The sequence below is a fragment of the Neopelma chrysocephalum genome, unplaced genomic scaffold (assembly GCF_003984885.1).
Source record: "Neopelma chrysocephalum unplaced genomic scaffold, ASM398488v2 Primary Assembly neopelma1_59, whole genome shotgun sequence".
Lineage (NCBI taxonomy): Eukaryota > Metazoa > Chordata > Aves > Passeriformes > Pipridae > Neopelma > Neopelma chrysocephalum.
Genome location: NW_020897714.1, coordinates 18,771,824 through 18,788,131, shown reverse-complemented (window position 1 = coordinate 18,788,131; position 16,308 = coordinate 18,771,824). Strand labels below are relative to the sequence as shown.

The 16,308-nt window shown below is 53.9% G+C and overlaps 2 protein-coding genes across 3 annotated transcripts in view; both read left to right on the top strand.

Annotated features, from left to right (window-relative positions):
• Nucleotides 1–280: 280 nt before the first annotated feature.
• NOL12 (nucleolar protein 12) lies at nt 281–3,722 on the top strand. The gene is made up of 6 exons (XM_027680610.1): nt 281–400; nt 494–599; nt 705–753; nt 1,173–1,315; nt 2,244–2,350; nt 2,954–3,722. Exons 1-6 carry the CDS (start codon nt 324–326, stop codon nt 3,123–3,125), a joined length of 654 nt encoding a protein of 217 aa, XP_027536411.1. The 5' UTR covers nt 281–323; the 3' UTR covers nt 3,126–3,722.
• Nucleotides 3,723–14,190: 10,468 nt separating this feature from the next.
• The window catches only part of TRIOBP (TRIO and F-actin binding protein), a 21,404-nt gene continuing 19,286 nt past the window's right edge, over nt 14,191–16,308 (top strand). Inside the window, exons 1-2 of one of the 2 annotated variants that reach the window (XM_027680276.1) lie at nt 14,191–14,486; nt 14,760–14,852. In XM_027680276.1, coding sequence (XP_027536077.1) covers nt 14,259–14,486; nt 14,760–14,852 — 321 coding nt within the window. In that variant the 5' untranslated portion in view covers nt 14,191–14,258. The remainder of the gene's footprint in view (nt 14,487–14,759; nt 14,853–16,308) is intronic. The other variant, XM_027680277.1, reaches the window with a different exon arrangement.

The following is a 16,308-nucleotide window of genomic DNA, read 5'->3' as shown; positions in this document are numbered from 1 at the left end:
GCAGAACAAATCTCAGGGTGTGAGATCGGGTGCTGCACTGGCACGTCCGCACCGGGAAGTGCCATAAAATCTTTTGCTGAGAGGGAGCGGAAGAGGAGTGGAGCTGGAGGTTCCCGTGCTTGATGCAACGCCCTGTCCACCCTAGGCTGGATGCTAAGGCCGGGAACAGGGCCTTGGGAAGTCCATGACCGTGGCCAACCTCTCTGGCTCGAGCCGGAGGGGGCGGCACAAAATGTCGGGCGGGGCAGGGGCCGCCCCTCGGGCCCTGCTGCGGCGGAAGGGGCGGGCGGCGGCGGCAGCGGCAGCAGCAGCGTGGTACCGCCATGGGCCGCAAGAAGAAGAAGGGCCCGGGCGGCCGTGAGGGGCGGCTGGTGCTGACTTTCGACGAGGAGAGGCGGAGGTGAGGCCGGGCGGGCCAAGGGCGAGGAGGGGGGAAGGAAGGCATCCCCCGGTCGCTAAAAGCCCGGGGGGGGCTCTATGTTGCCGGCGGCAGGGAGTACCTGACCGGCTTCCACAAGCGGAAGGTGGAGCGGAGGAAAGCGGCGCTGGAGGAGATCAAACGGAAGCTAAAGGAGGAGCAGAGAAAGATGAAAGAGGAGGTGAGAGAACGGTCTTGTGTCGCCCCCCCCTCCCCGCCATGGCGGGCTGGGAGCGGGGCAGGAGGGGCGGCAGAGACGCCGCAGTGACCTGTTTCCATCTTTCAGCGGCACCAGGAGTACCTGAAGATGCTGAGCGAGAGGGAGGAGGCGCTCGGTACGTGCTGGGCCCTCGGGTGGGAAGAAAGAGGGATGCCTGTGGTCCTGGGGTGATAAGGGCTGGGGCAGGGATGCTCGCACATTGTCCCGAAACAACAGCTGCTCGCTCCTCCCATGTCCCCCTGGGAAGCTGGGCAGCGATCTGAGCGGTGACCCCACAGCCTTCTGGCCCTGGGGGACAGGAGGTCAAGTGGGTTGTACAGAAGGGAAGGAGGCAGGAGGGCATCTCCAAGGTGTTCACCCAGGTCCCCACAGCAGGGAGAATGAGCTTGCCCTCCATACCTCTAGTGCTGGTGCTCAAGCCCTGCCTGCGATGGCTGGGTGTCACCCCTGCCCAGCACAGTGCAGCAGGAACAAGTGAGTGTAAATCGTGACAAGCTGGGCACTTTGCAGTGCAGGATTTCTTTGTCTTCCCAGATGAGGCTGATGAACTGGAGCACTTGGTGACATCTCGGACAGAGTCTGTGAACATTGACCACCCAAACCACATTGTAACCGTGACCACCATCAGTGACCTCGACCTCTCAGGGGCACGCCAGCTGGGACTGACCACCCCGGTGGTAAAGCCTTTTGCTACCTCTCTGATTGTATCACCTGTAAACATTCTTGGGACTGGCTAGTGCTCCCTGAATATGCCTAAAGACTTGCAGCTGGCTGGGAGCAGGGATGAAAAGGGAAACTCATAACTTTCATATTTTTCCACAATTTGTTGGGCCTCTAAAGAGGAGGAAATGTCCTGTTTGAGTAGTTCTCTCCAAACTCCCTGGAATCCTTTGCTTGTCCCACCTGACCTTGATTAAGTGAAAGGTGGCACAGGACTGGATGGCAACATTGCAGTATTTTAAAAGCCGATACAACTCAACAAGCAGCAAGATTTCAGACTTTGCTGCATGGACTGTCCTCAACCTCTTTCCCGTGTCCTGTCCAGAAAAATTACTGTTAGGAGGGATTTCTTTCTCCATAGTCCTGTGCTTGGACCACAAATAAGGAAACCATTTAGTTCTGGTTATGGTTGCTTTTATTCTCAAAATACATTGTAACTGAGATCTTATATTTGTTTTATAGAGACTGTCAGGTACTGGTTGACTTGATCTCTTTTAATATTCGTGACTTGCGGCTGGATTTGAGCTCTTTGGGGAAGTGTCTGTGTTAACCTTTTACATTTGTAAGGTCATCTTCTAATCTGAAAATCCACTTAAAGAGGTCTTGATAGTAATTTAAGAAAAAAGCTGAGACCTTTGGTTCATAATTTAGACTTCAATTGCATGGCCATTAAGATCATGCTGAAGTTTTAGGATCTTAGGGTGGAATACTGTATGTCACTGGTCATCCCTTTCCAAGGGACTGCGATAAGAAACCTTGAGACTTGCACAGCAAGGGATGTGGAGAATTGAAAAGTCTTCATCTGTGACTAGATGGTTCACAAAACAGGATGAAATCGAAAAGTCAATGGAAATGCCAGAATCACAAAACTGTTTTCTTTTTAAGGGAAAAAGTGATGGATCAGAAGAAGAGAAAGAGAAAGGGGAAGAGATGGCGAACAAGCCTGTAAGAGCAATGCCCAAGAAGTCCAGAAACCCCTTCCTGTCTGACAAGTATGTATAGATTCATTCAGGCTTTTGCTGCTGTTAGTCTCTGGAAGCTGATCCAGAGGACGTTTGCTTTCCGGATCCGCGGTGTGGCTGCAGGAGGGGATGCGGCGCTGCCCGGTCGCTGCGGGCAGGAGCCAGCAGGGGCCGCTGGCGGAGCACAGGCTGTCCGGACGCTCCGGGCCCATCCCGCGGGCTCTGGTGACAGCGGCTGGAGGAGGAGAGTGGGCTTCGTACTCTCCTCTTTACCTAGTCCTTCATCTCGGCACATACTACACGATAAAGAACTTGTCTCTAGGGTTGAAGGTCAAAAGATCTTTGGTGTTCTCCACATTTTTCAGTATCCAGGTTTTGTTACTACTCTGGGGGTGTAGAGAATTACTTAACTCTGTAGTGTCTGGGCAGCCCACTGATCCCAAAATTAGTTTTGGTTGTTACTGTGCATGGAGACTTGCAGGTTTCCTGCACGGCTTGGAGTTCCTCTCGGGCATGCCACGGCTGGCATCCTTTCCTGCAGAGTCACACAGGGCTCTTCTGCCATTGTTGTGATGTCGCCTTGTTTCTGCAGCTTTTAGTCCCCAAACATTTTTCTCTTTTTGCTCTGCACAGAATCTCTGCTCTTACTGCCACGCTGCACATGCACAGCCGGAAAAAGACGAAAGGAAAGAGATCCCAACGTGGGCAAGGTCCACGGAAGAAAATCCAGAAGTCCAGCACGGGGCGAACCACCAAGACTCAGCGACGGAGACTGACGGGCAAAATGGGCCGTGACCAAGACTAATGGAGAAGCTAATGTTCAAACTACCAGCTGGGACAGTGCTCCACATCTGGCCTGCTGCTCTTTGTGGCCCTGTTGTTGTGGGCAAGCAGCTTGTTTACTTAGTGCTCTGACCAGCAGTGAGCCCAGTTCAGCCTTTCTTTAGCCTCCGGAGCAGTGGCCAGGGTGACTAGACACTCTTCCCATTTATTTCTGCACTGATCTCCAGCTAAGTGTCTGAGTGCCACAGAGTCTCTTGAAAACTTCTGTTGAGGGTCACATTTGCTATTTGGTGTAACCCTTCTGTCCTTGGGCCTCCCCTTTCAGAGCTGATATTTGGCTTTGTCAAAGAAAAGGATCTAGGACAGAGTGCAACAGGCACATCATCATCAGGGCAATTTGAGAGACTTGGAAGAGCTTTGCTTCCACTCCTGCATCAGTGCCCTGGCATTTCTGCTGTGCAGTAAATCCTTTTTCCATGGAGACATGGTGTCATCTTGTCTCGTGTTTCTTCACCAGTGCCACACCTGAATGCAGGAGTGCTTTTTGTTTTGTACCTGTGCCAGGTGAAGTTGGGTAACTTTTTGAATAAATCTGAAGTCATTTTGCTAAGAAAAAAAACCATTCGTGACTTATCTGAAGTGTAACAGGAGCTGTGCTAATGCCAGTACCAGCTGGAAAGAGAGGGAGGTAATCCCTGGTGCTTAAAGGATATTGAAATCCACTGGTGCTTGGAAAATGGAATAGCTAGGAGCTATTTCTGTGGTAAGGCAGAGCCAGCCAGAGCAGGAATGGCTCATTCCATTGTCTGCTGAGTATGCCGATCTTAACTGCGATAGCTCAGAGGAGTATGAAATGCCCTAATGCCCTTACTGTATGTGGGTGGCCCTCTCCAGAGAGGGAATGGCAGAGGCTGCCCTTGCCCTTTACCTCAGGGCTGCTGCAGTTGTTAGCAGCTAATTGTCTTTCTTCTTAGGACTTAAGTGTATGTTTTTTACTGTGGTTGCATTTGGCCTGTAGGGGAAAAAAAAATGTTTGCGTGGCTGAGATTGAGGAATACTGATGGCAAAACTGTGAGTGAATCCTCTGAGGAGAGTGAGCCCAGGCAGCATGCTGGCCTCTGTCCTGGAGTATCTGTAGGAAATGGCCGTTCTGCCTCTGTCAGCCAGGCCTCCTCCCATGCCATATGTGTACTGGCAAGGAAATGACAAAGAAAGAAAAAGCCTGTGCGTCCAAAACCCACACAAAAAAAATTTGGAACCCAGAAATGGACAAGTAAATAGATTCCTCATGCCAGAAATGGGAGGCCAAAGAGTAAACCAGTGCCTGAGGCTTCGTGGAGGAACATCAGAACAGTGCTGATGGCCACCAGCCACTACAGCAAATGGCACCATCCTCCGTGTATCTCTCCATAGTTTCTTGGAGTGTGCACACACAAATTCTTCAGTGTGTTAAGAAGGAGAGTACAATCTCAACACTGACAGCAGCAATGCAATTTCTGCTAAAGGGAGAGTTCTGAAGGGAACTGCATGGCTCACATGCATATGGTAAGGAATGGGGTCCTTTTGCACCTCCCTTTCCCTTCTGAAGAAGGGAAATGCTGGGGAAGTGGACACTGTTATCCCGTGTGCCAGGGGTGCCTTGTGTGCTTGGATTCCAAGTCCCATCCTGGGATGAGTTCTTGGGCACTAGTCCTGCATAATCTCAGTCACATCATTAAAGTGCGTGTGGTTTCCTTGCCTCCAGAACAGTTCTTAAACGCTGCCTTATAGACTACTCCAGAAAGGGTATGGGCTTTAATGCATGACCATAATCTACCTGTCTCATGTGGGGTCACTGGGTGTTTCAGAGATGCAAAACCAAAACTCAGGCAAGGCCAAAAGTCTGATGCTAGACTGGATCTCATCCAAAGTGTCCAAGAGGTGCTATGTGTGGAGCATAAAATATTTCTTTTTCTGGTTTGGGAGTTACATGCTCTAGGGTGTTCTGTGTTGTTTGGTTTGAGAGGGATGGAGGAGGGAAGGAGAGGGAAGTTCTGTCTGGAGGGGTGCACTACACCAAGGGGACTGCAGCTCAAAGCTAGAGGACAGTGTAACACCGTTGGTCTGGATTTTAAGGCAGCTTTCCCTTCTCTCCAGGACGTAATGCCTTTGTGGAGTGACCATGGTCAGAAGGTGCTTCCCCATCCAAGGAGTTTGCTCTGGACCTGGGAAGGTCACTGTAAAGGAAATGCACCATCTGTCTCTGAAATCTCCTGGAGTGTGGACTGTGGAATATGGGTTGGTTGCCTGTAGACAGCCAGCCTGGCATGGTAGCTGGGACAGTGCTGGATGACTTCATTGTAATCCTGATGGGATGTTAAGAGTGACCTCAGCAGCAATTCAGTTTTTGTCATTTTGCTGCCAGGTGAGCTGGAAAAATCTCACTTTTAGTTTGCTGTTTCTCTGGCCTTAATAACATCTTTCTCAAGTACCAGCTGAAATCTCCAACAGCCTCCTCCATGCTCTGAAAGCTTCCAGTTCCTGCTGGAAGATGAGTTTTCAAATTATATTTAAAAAAAAAGCATATGGAAAAACTGAGAATGTAACTGTTAAATCTTGTGCTGCGTTAACCATCGTTAACCATCGAGATTGTTTACTGCACTATTGATTTCTCCATTTGATCGATTAAAGCTTTATTTTGTAATGTAAATTACTGACTCAGCCCTAGCCCGCTGTCTTTGTTAAGCACAGGGTGTGCAGTTGGGCTACCCCAGGATATACGGAATCCTGGATATGAATTCCCACATGCAAGTTAGTGAATTGTTTGCCAGATGCATGACAATTCATGGCTTAAAATTCTTGTTTGCTGCTTCCCATTGTTTTCAAGATGGATTTGAGCATTTCTGGTTCCCCCGCCCCACCCCAGCTGCTCACAAGCAAGTTCAAGCTGTTCAGGAGAAGGCCACTTCTCAATATAAGGTACCTGCAAAAATTAACATGTTAGTGCAGCTGCTGCTCCATAAAGGAAAAGCAGAGACCAGCAGCTCCCTGTGAACTCCCTTTTCCACAGGCTTTTTAGGCGTGGCTCTGCAGCCGGGTCACCTCAGGCACCTGCGCGTTGCTGTGTGTGTGCCCCAGGCACACACAGAGATGCAAGGCTTTGACGTGGGCTGCCACATTGGGGTTTCCATGCATGACGGCTTTCACTGGCTAGACTGTGATTCCGCACACATGCACACATAAAAATATAATTGGGATTACAGAGGATCAAAACCAGACTGAGAGCCAAAAAGGTCAGACAGTTGGGGAAAAATTAGAGTGCAGCGCAAAGGAAGAATGGTTGCAGCGTGTGCATGAGATGCGTGATAGTCAGTGCACTGTATTTATTGCTTTTGTAGCATATCAAGCTCAAGGTTGTACTGAGTACAGCCACACTGCTGCTTCCAGCACTGTTTTCCAGAAACGAACTCAAGGAAAAAAGTTGTTGGGAGAGCGACAAGAACTTTTTGGGACTAAGGGAGCTGAATAAGGGGTCGTGTGGGGAAGATAGGTTTGAAGAGTGGATTGCGAACTGCCTTCAATGAGTAAACAAAAAATGAAATCAAATTTTTTGTATTGCTTACCAGGGTCAGGAAGAGAAGGAAGTTGAATTGTAGCAGGAGCAATGGAGGATGTTAAGGGCGTTCCAGTAGAAATATTAAGGGTCAGGCAGGGTTTGTGCTTGTCAGGTAAAGCCCAGATTAGACAAACCTCTCTGGGAGTGCTGCGGGTAGGCATGACGTGTTGGAGCTGTGCTGGGAACACGGTGGCATTTGGCTCTCTCAGTGCTTGCGGATGAGTCCGCTGCTTTGGCACCTGTTTCGGGTTCGGGCTAACTCCCGAGGGGCTGCCTCCGGGGGAACACTGGGGCAGACCGTCGGCAGGCGGTGGGGCGGTCCCTGGGGAGGTGCAGCCGAGGGGAAGGGCAGGAGGATGAGCCGCGGGATGAGCCCGGTGCCCCCGCCGGGCGCAGCCTCCCCCCAGTCCCGGCCGGGCCGGGTCGATCGCGCGCCCGCCGCCACCGACACGTGCGCGCCAGCACCCGTGGGCGCCACAGCCGCGCGCGCCGCCGGCCACTCAGGGAGCGATATTCAAATCACTGCTCGGCGGCAGCCAATGAGAGGGGAGGGGGCGGGGCCTGGCGCCCCGCGATTCCCACGGCGAGCTTCATTGAGGGGGGAGCTCGGCGGGCGGCGAGGTGCTGGGAGCCATAGGGAAGCTGAGGTACTGGGGGCACTGGGAGCACTGAGCATGGCTGCACGCATGCATGCATGCATGCCAGGAGCCCTGGGGATCAGAGCATTATCCTGGCAGTAGGCCTCGAGGGATGTGGGGAGCAATGATTTGCCCATCAGGCAGTGGGGTACCAGGGGCTCCAGCCACGGGTGGCAGTCCATGGGCAGGGGAGGGCAGCGATGTTGGGGTGTTTCGTGTTGCATCCCTGGCAGGGGTTGCTTAGGCACCTGTCTAGCATTTTGTGTGAACAAGTCAAGAAAAGATGCCCCAGTGAGAGGAGGGAGGCTGCAAGACTGGCACTAGTGCAACTTGCTGTATTGCAAATGAGTGCTCTGAGAAACAAAAATTATAACTTGATTTTGGTGTTGATGGTTGGCCCCGGTTAGTTTGGGGAGCAGCCTTTGGTCAGCTGCTCTGACCTGAGTGTCCATGTTTAGGGCAGCAGTGGCACGTTCACCTCAGGGATGCTGGACTGATTTCGTGTCCTGTTGGTGCCTCCTCCGAACAAATTAGGCAGAGCCCTCCCAGCATAGATCACATCCTCAAATCCAAGGACTCACTCTCAAACCCTGCAGAACAGAGAAGGTGATAGTGGGCAGGATGCTTACAAAAAAACAGGACAGAAATGTGGAGCCCAGCTGTTGTGCTAGCAATGCTTGTTGCCCTTCACAGTTTTCCAATCAGCTATCTTAAAGGTCTCAGAAATTTTAGTGGGAAAATTTTGGCACTGAGAGAGCCAAATGCCACCGTGTTCCCAGCACAGCTCCAACAGGAGGTCATGCCTACCTGCAGCACTTCCCAGGGAGGTTTGTCTAATCTGGGCTTTACCTGACAAGCACAAGTTTAGAAATAGTCTCAGTGGGTTTCCAGATTTCCTAAACTGCTTATATCCATCTCTTTATGAGCAACATAGTTAAGAAGAAAGGTTTTCTTTTTGTGCTTTTTAACACAGCTTCAAGAATGAAAATTTCCATCAAACAAAATAGCAGGTCATGCGCATCATTCTCTCTGTTCACAAGGACTCCCAAATTGGGGAATGTCAGCAGTCATTTCAGGGTGCAATACCCCCTTCTGAAAGTGGTCCCTGCTAGAGCACACCCTTTTATTATCTGTAATTACATGGATCATACCGATCACCTTGTACCTGGGTTCCCTTTGATTCCAGTATTGACAGCTGAGAGCAGGAAACTTCAACCTGGGAATATCATCCCTGCTTCCACAGGAGCCTGAGGCTGGGGGACCCCAAGCTCTGGTCTTCTGCTGCTGTTCCTTCCTCCTTTTCTTCCTGGCTGCCCCCTGCCAGGAGCCCAGCAGCCAAAAATCTTCATTTGTTATGGAACCATGTCTTATTCAGTGGATGACGTGCCCTGCATGAACTTTGAAGCCAACATATTTGCAAAGAGCCTGTGTCAGCACTGTTTCCGAACTGCAGGGGCTCACCAGCATGCTACCCAGGTGAGCTACTCCATCCCACCTGGAGACTATGGACACTTCATTAAGGGCCCCTTTGTTCTCTACTGGGACTCCACCTGTCTTTGTAGAGATGGAAAACCCTAAGAAAAAGGCTCAGCCAGGATTTCTAAATGTCCTGGGGGGAAAGCTGCATGGGGAGAGAGTCTTTCTAGGCACAGGAACCCCTCATTTAACTGTGCCTAGACTAAAGCTGGGAACCACCTTAGCAGGGAAGGTCTGGACGCTGGGTACAAGGGAAAGATCCTGGAAGGGAAAGCAGGGGTGTCACATGTACAAAGCTATAAGGAGGGAAGTGGGGACTGGCAGAGCAGGGATGCACCCTGGATTAATCTCTGCTTGATGCCTGCTGGCATTTGCAGCTTTCCTCACCTTAAATATGGTCCTGGTCGATTTCCCTGTGGCCTCTGCTGTTGGCTTAGGGCCAGGGCTGAGTCCTGGCCTGGGGCAGCTGCAGTGAGCTGTTCCAGGCAGGGAAGGCACGAGAGGGGTGAATCTCGTGGGACCTTGGGCTCCAGATACCTTAATCCAACATGGTCCTTTGAGATGGGGCTAGACGCACAAGCTACTTGGCTGTCTCCGACTGGGTGACAGCTGGTTTCATGTTCACAAAGGGTTTCGTGTTGTTTGCCGTCCTCCAGGAGCGACTGGCCAGGGATGATGAAATAGTAATGAGCCTCCCTCTCTCTTTCTCGCCCTCTCCCTCTCTTGTCCTGGCCCTGGGCCCTCTAAGGTTACCTCAGCCCTTCACCCGCTATCTGCTCAGAGCTGTCACCTCTGAGTGAATCCCAGTGCAGGCGAGATGCTGGAGGGAAGGCAGTGCAGACAGCTGACTCCCCAGAGCCTCCCCCACTGCTGCTCATAAGCCCTGCAAATAAAGGGGCCAGGGAGGATGCTGAGACGCCTGCAAGCCCTGACAGAGGCAGAGGCTGGGACTACAGCCTTTTCTGCAAAAATTTTCCTTCCTCTTGGTTCCGTTGCCTCTTCCTGAGCTACCCTGGTGGCAAGAGAGAGCAGCTGCCAGCAGCATCAACGTCAACGTGGGGGGACAGTTTCCCTGAGCCCTCATCCACACATGCAGTCTCTGGGATGTCTGCAGTATTCAGCATCAAATAGGAGCGTGCTGGGCCTCTCTGGCCTCCTGGAAAAATCTCAACGGTGCGCTGGATGAGATATCAAGAGCCCTGGAAGCCAGGCTGCTCTCAGAGGAGGTAGAAGAAGCAGGCATTTCCAAAGGGCAGCCTTCATCCTCATCCTTGACACGCTGACAGCACCACTGCCCCCCTTCTTCCTCACAGGAGCATGCTGTGGAGGTCACAGGGCGTGATGCCTGCAGCAACCCAGATCCAGGAGAGCCCTGGGACGCCCTCCATATTTTAGCCCCACAGTGCGAGGTGTACGTGTGCGTGGGCCCAGTGGAGGGGACAGAGCGGTGAGTACCAGCTGGGAGCCATGCTGCTCCAACCAGCCCCTTCGATGGGAAGAATGGAGGAGGGGGAGTGGGAAGCCAAGCAGGGGGAAATCGGACACCTTCTCCCTGATGCTCTGCACCCTGCCTGGGAAAAAGGACTGAGAAATCCCCACATCATGTCCTCTAACCGTTCCTCTTGGCTGTCCCAGGAGAGGGCAGGGGGCCCCCTGAAAGAGTGCCCTCCTTCTTCACTCCCTCCAGAGCAAGGCCGGTGGTCCCAGGATGGGCTCTGCCAGCCTCTGCCTATCCAGTAGAGTGAGCCAGTGTGGCTTGGGCTGCCAGTGCTGCCACCTGCCCCTGAGCTCTGCGGGCTCTGCTGACCACCAGCTGTCCTCTCTCCCTGCCCCACAGCTGGCACGAGAGCAGGCGATATCCCCCACTCAGCCCCGGAGCTGAGGGTGAGCACAGAGAAACTGGCACCGACCCTAGCACCTGTGCTGAAGCCAACTCCACGCTTGCCAGGGTGAGATGGGGATCTCTTGTGGTTTGGGTTATTCTGGTCCCCCTAGTCCCTTTGGCCCTTCAATGCCACTTCTGCTGGGCACATTCAGAGGGTTTCTGCGCACGCAGACAGGTTGAATTCACCCCTCTGGCTCTCCTGCAGAAAGAAATAGGAGCCCATCATGTGCAGGGAGTTGGATTTGATGGTCCTGATGGGTCCCTTACAACTTGTGACATTCTATGATTCTAAGGTCCTGAGATGCAAGGGGGGATCAGCCGAGACTCTTAGTCCCCACAAAGGAGGCTCTCCCCCTAAAGAGCACATTAGATTCACTCTTGGATTCCCCCATGTGGACTTCCCTATGCTGTTTCTTGTCATTGTTGGTCTGGGGTCATCTTACACTCACACAGCTCCTTTTCTGGTTCCTTTTTACTGGCAGCTTTGGGTTGAACAGGTTGTAACTTCTCGTACATCCTCCCAGCCCATAAAAGCTACTGGTCCCCCTTGCAGATATCTGCCCTATTTTGTCTCCCAGGAAGGGGAAATGACCCGGTTGTGGGACAACACTTTGGGATCAGGCAAACGGGACATGATGAGCTGCATGGGCCATAAGGAGGAGGTGCAGTCACGAGCCCCTCAGGCAGACAGAGCCAGGTGGGCTCAGCCCGTTCGCTCTGGATCCTGGGTAAGAACTGAAGCCCAGGGCTCTAGGAAAGAAATCTGCCCACTGAAAGCAGGTACTCTTGCTTGTTCCCATGTGAGATTCTAGTTCTGGTTCGCTTTCTACCCAGGGGTCTCTGAAGTTCACAGCAGATCTCTATTGAGATTTAGCATCTCTTTATCCAGTTGTGGTCGCAGAAGGTGTTTGACACCTCCATGGGCACCATGTGAGAGTCCATCTCTGTGTGTGCTGACCACAAACCCTGGATATCTCAGGTGTTCTCTGTTTGCATGGTTTGGCATGCCCTTGGCTTGCAGTGCTGTGTCCCGGCACTCCCACCCTGCCTGGAGGGAGTCTGGGTTTTATCTCTCCCCTCCTGGACCATTTCTAGCTCTCCTCCGAAGACCTGCTTTGCCGTGGACGTGGTGGCATCCCGTGTCGCTCGTGCCTCCCCCAGTAACGGCCTTCTCCCCGTCCCAGAGCACCGTCCCGCCAGCCAGAAACCCGAGGAAATCTGGCCGAAACACCGGAAAACTGACCCTCCCTGGGCATCTACCCTGCCGCATGCCCCAGCAGGCTCCGCATCAGCCCGCAGCAACCCCTTGGGTGGCAGTGGGCACCTCGCTGGGTCTCGGGTACGGGAGTCCCGTGGGCACCCCAGCAGTGGGGGCACAGAGGGGCGGCACGGGCTGGAGAGGCAGGAGTACACAGTGCTGGCAGACCTGCCCAAGCCCAAGCGCCTCGCACAGCGGGATGCTGTTGACCGCTACAGTTCCCGGACACTCAGCCCTGGCCGAGTGGAGGTGGAGAGGATATTTGGCTGCGAACGCAGGTGAGAAGCAACGGGACCCACAGTGGTCAGAGGTGGGGGATTGCCCCTCTATGCTCGCATGGGGCCCCCACCTCCTAATCACCATGCCTCATGGGGAGAGCAGGGCTAGATGGCAAAGCTCAGCTTTCAGCTGTGCTTACATTTCCCTTAAAGTAAGGATTGGGTTTAGGCTCAGCTCCATCCAACCTGCGGAGCTCACCTGTTGTGGCAGGCATTGGAAAGGTGGAGCGAAAGCTGCACTGATGGAAGGGACCTGTCCACCTTCCTCATCCTCACGGTCACCTTCTGGAAGCTGGAGGATGTGCTGCGAAGCAGGGCTCCTCATGGGAAGAGGGAAGGAAAGCAGTGTTCCCCAGCCCCACTGTTCCATCAGTGGCTCCACTGTAGATGCTGCTCAGGAAAGGATGAGGTATACCAAGAAGTACGTAGTAGCTGGTTAGGTCTTGGCTGGAGAAGCAAGAGCAGCTCCAGTGTTGGTGGCATGGGGCAGGAGGGGACGTAAACAGGGACTGGGCAAGTGTCCTGGACGGGTGGGATGCAAAGGACCAGATGGAGGGAAGCCTGAGGAATGGTGTGAAGAAAACATGCGTGAGGCAGCAGAATACAAAAGCTGAGGTGGTTGAAGCAATGGGGACAGCGAGAGGTCATGGCACACAGTGTCTGAGACAGGTGGAGGTCTGTGGGGTCAGGCTAAGGTGGAGCAGGATCTGCAGGGGCTCTGCCTCCAAGCTGAGCATGGTGACAGTTGGACAAACTGTGTGTGTCCACAGGAAATCAGAGACGCTGGAGGCTTTCCAAGCTCTGGAGGAGGGCCGTGTGGACCGGCTCGATGGCAAGACACCAGTGCCACCCAGCAAAGGCCACCTAGTTCGGAGGCAGTCCAGCCCCAGCCTGCCCAGGGAGGTGAGGCTCGGCAGGACTTCATCCCAGCTCTCCAAGCTGGGTTGCTTTCTCCAGCCGCATTTTCCTCTCTTTCTGCCACATGCTTTTCTCTTTTATTCCCCTGCTCCCCCCTTCACTCTAATCCCAGCCCTTCCTTTGTCATAGACTGGGACCCTTGGCTTTTAAATCGCAGGAGCCCTTTCACCCTTTGGGTGCAAGAGGCTTCTTTTCAGTATGAGCTGGCTCCATGCATAGGGATGCAATTGCTCTCTGGGCAACCATTTGACCAAACCACCTCCCAGCCCTAATCCTGTCTTGTTCTGCTAACTAGTGTGTTTGGTTTTTTTTAAGAGGACTCTCTGCTCTCTCTCCCCTTAACGACCTTAGAGTCAGCGAGTCTCCTGGCACTTCGAGCAGCGCAACAGAGACCCCAAGGAGCCCCTGCGTTCCCCCAGCCCAGCTCGGCACTCTGAGAAGGCCAGCAGGAAGCGAGGGGACTCCCCGTGCCCTGCCAGCCCTGGCTGGCTACTGGAGAGAGGCAGCCGAAGCCCACGCTCTGCAAGCCCAGCCCACAGGTTGGAGAAGAGGGTAGGGGAGACCGTGAGCCCCCCCTGTCGCCCTGAGAAAAGCTGGAGAAGCCGAGGGGAGCCTGGCCGTCCCCCAAACTCAGAAAGGGGCCGAGCCACTTGGCAGGCAGGGAGTACACGGCAAACACTGGAGAAGAAGAGCCGAGGGGACTCCCTGCACCCCACAGGTGTTGGGAAGGTCTCAGATAACAGCAGGCTGAGCTGGGCAGGGCCACCCCCACAGTCCCTCAGTCCTGCAAGATGTATGGAGAGCACAAGGAAAAGCCAAAAGGAGATCTCCCCTCCCAGCTTGGTGCGGGGAGCAGAGAGACAACGGGTGAAGCCAGGGGAGCCACTGCACGTTTCAGGGCCCAGGAAGCCATCTGAATGTGGCTGGCAAAGCCTGCGGGAAAAGCTGACATCCTCCCAACCTGGAAAGGGCACCAGCAGTGACTGGAAAGGCCGAGGCAAGCCCCTGCGCCCCACGAGTCCAACACGGCCACTGGAGCAGGACTGGAAGGGTCGGGGGGATGTCCACCAAGCACAGGTGTGGGAGAAGGACTGGAAGCGCCAAGAGATGACCGTGTGCCATGCAGATGTGATGCGCCAGCTGGAAAGAGACTGGAAAAGCCCCGCTAGAGGTCTGGATGTAGGACTACGGCCAGATGACAGCTGGAAAAGGCCTGAGAGCCCAGCACAGCATCTGGAGGAGGACTGGAAGGGTCCTGAGCACAGTCGAAACACAAACAACCCAGAGAAGCCATTGGAAAGTGACTGGGGGAACAAGAGTCTTCTCATTTACCATGTGAGTAGGGCAGGAGCCAGAGGTAATAGGGACCGTGGCAGGCATAAAGCTGGCAAGCACAGAGTGCGTGGGTCCCCTGGGTTGCATTCTGTGCATCCTGACTCCCTTGGATTCTCTGCTTCTCCAGGGGAGCTGAGCTGCCTGGCTGGCACTGGGAAGAGGGAGGATGCTTTCTCCCCTGGGCCATGCCAGGAGGCAGCAGATGCTCAGACCTGGGAAACTGAGTTGAGGACTAGACCCTGATGGCTTCAGCTCCTGCTCTTTTCCCTGCAGCCCCAGCTGGGTGGAAGCACCTTCCCACTGCAAAGCAGCACCAGCTCCTCAGGAAGCCCGCAGCCACATCTGAATGCCAGTAAGAAGCACAAGGTAGGGGCCAGCCCCTGGGAATGGTGAGGAAGGGCAGCTGCCCTTCCTTGGGGAACACTGTGGGCAGGACCTAGGTCTCCAGCACTTCATCTGAGCAGGCTCAGCATGTTGCTGTCTTCCCATGACCTCCTGGAGACCATAGTCACTAACACTCCCCTTCACTGCGTCCTCTGCCCATTTCTTGGGGAAGACAGGGGAAGGGGGAAGGCATTGAGTCACAGAGACTGTTTATAAAGCCAGAGAAGGGTGAGTAATAGGCTTGGGACTAAAATCTCAGTGTAGCTACTTTCCTTCACTTTATTATTGCCTGGTGCTATGATGGCACCAAGGGTTTTACAGGGATGAAGTGGGCTTTAGTGGCATGAAAGAAGATATGGTGAATTGTGTTGGTGTTCCTGGGATACCAGAAATGGCATGAGAGCAGCTTTGGAGGGCTGCAGAAAGTGTCCCGGGAGCCCATGTAGCTGGCAGCTGCACCCGAGTTTCTGCCTCTGCCCCCTCTGTGTGCATCAGTCATCTCAGCCAGGTTGTCCTCTGCTTTGTGCTTTATACAAGGACAAACTGCAGCCAGGAAAGAGGCTGCCAAAGGCCTCTGAAACTCGAAACCGGTGACATCCCTTCCCTCCCTTCACTGCCCCAGGCCAGAGAGGAGCCTAAAGCCCTGAACTTCCCATGTACAACTAGGCCAGATCACCCCACTTGTGCCAGGTTCCTTCAGCACTAAGCTCTGGGCCAGGCACCTTCTCTTTGCCTTGCAGCAAGCAGCATAGCCTCGGTGTGATTGCACAGTAGAGGCTGGCATTTTGTGATACACAGCCCCTGCCCCCTTTCCTTTGGGATCCTCTCTAGCAATTCCCCTTCCCGAGGCCAACTGCCTTTCCAGGAGCACCAGCGGCCCCCAGACGACCTGCTACCACCTCTGCCCAGAGCCTAGAGGAGTTCATTTGAGGGGTCGGGGCATAAAACCGAGCAGCTTCAGGAGCCAAGGCAAGGACCCCACTGCGCGCACCGCTAAAAATCCCTGTCTGCGAAAAATCCCAGCCTGAGAGCAAACCCTGTCTGGTAAGGGCTGGGCTCCCGACGGTCCCTTCCCGGGGCAGCAGCGGCTCAGCCCGTCCCTCCCGGGGCTTCACCTTTGCCCGGGCCTAGGGTTCGGAAAGGCGACACAGCTCATCCCCAGCATCGCCCCCGTCCCGTCCCGTCCCCCATCTCCCGGAGCCACCGCCCCTTTCCGTGCGGACCGGCGGCCTCGCCCGCCCCGGCGGCTCCATTGGCTGCGGGCGGCCGGGGCGGTGGCGGCGGCTGCCATTGGCCTGCCCGGGCCCTCCCAGGAAGTTCGAGAGGAGGAAAAAAAAGTTTTTTGGGGTGGTTTTCTTTTTCTTTTTTTTTTTTTTTCCCCTCCTTTCCTTTTCCTTTTTTTTTTTAAAGAAGTGGTCGCCGTATCATTAACAACACC

Coding starts and splice junctions, on each gene's coding strand:
- NOL12 (XM_027680610.1), top strand. CDS start 324: ATGGGCCGCAAGAAGAAGAAGGGCCCGGGCGGCCGTGAGGGGCGGCTG. Junction 754..1,172: donor CGAGAGGGAGGAGGCGCTCG/GTACGTGCTGGG, acceptor TTGTCTTCCCAG/ATGAGGCTGATGAACTGGAG. Junction 1,316..2,243: donor TGGGACTGACCACCCCGGTG/GTAAAGCCTTTT, acceptor TTTCTTTTTAAG/GGAAAAAGTGATGGATCAGA.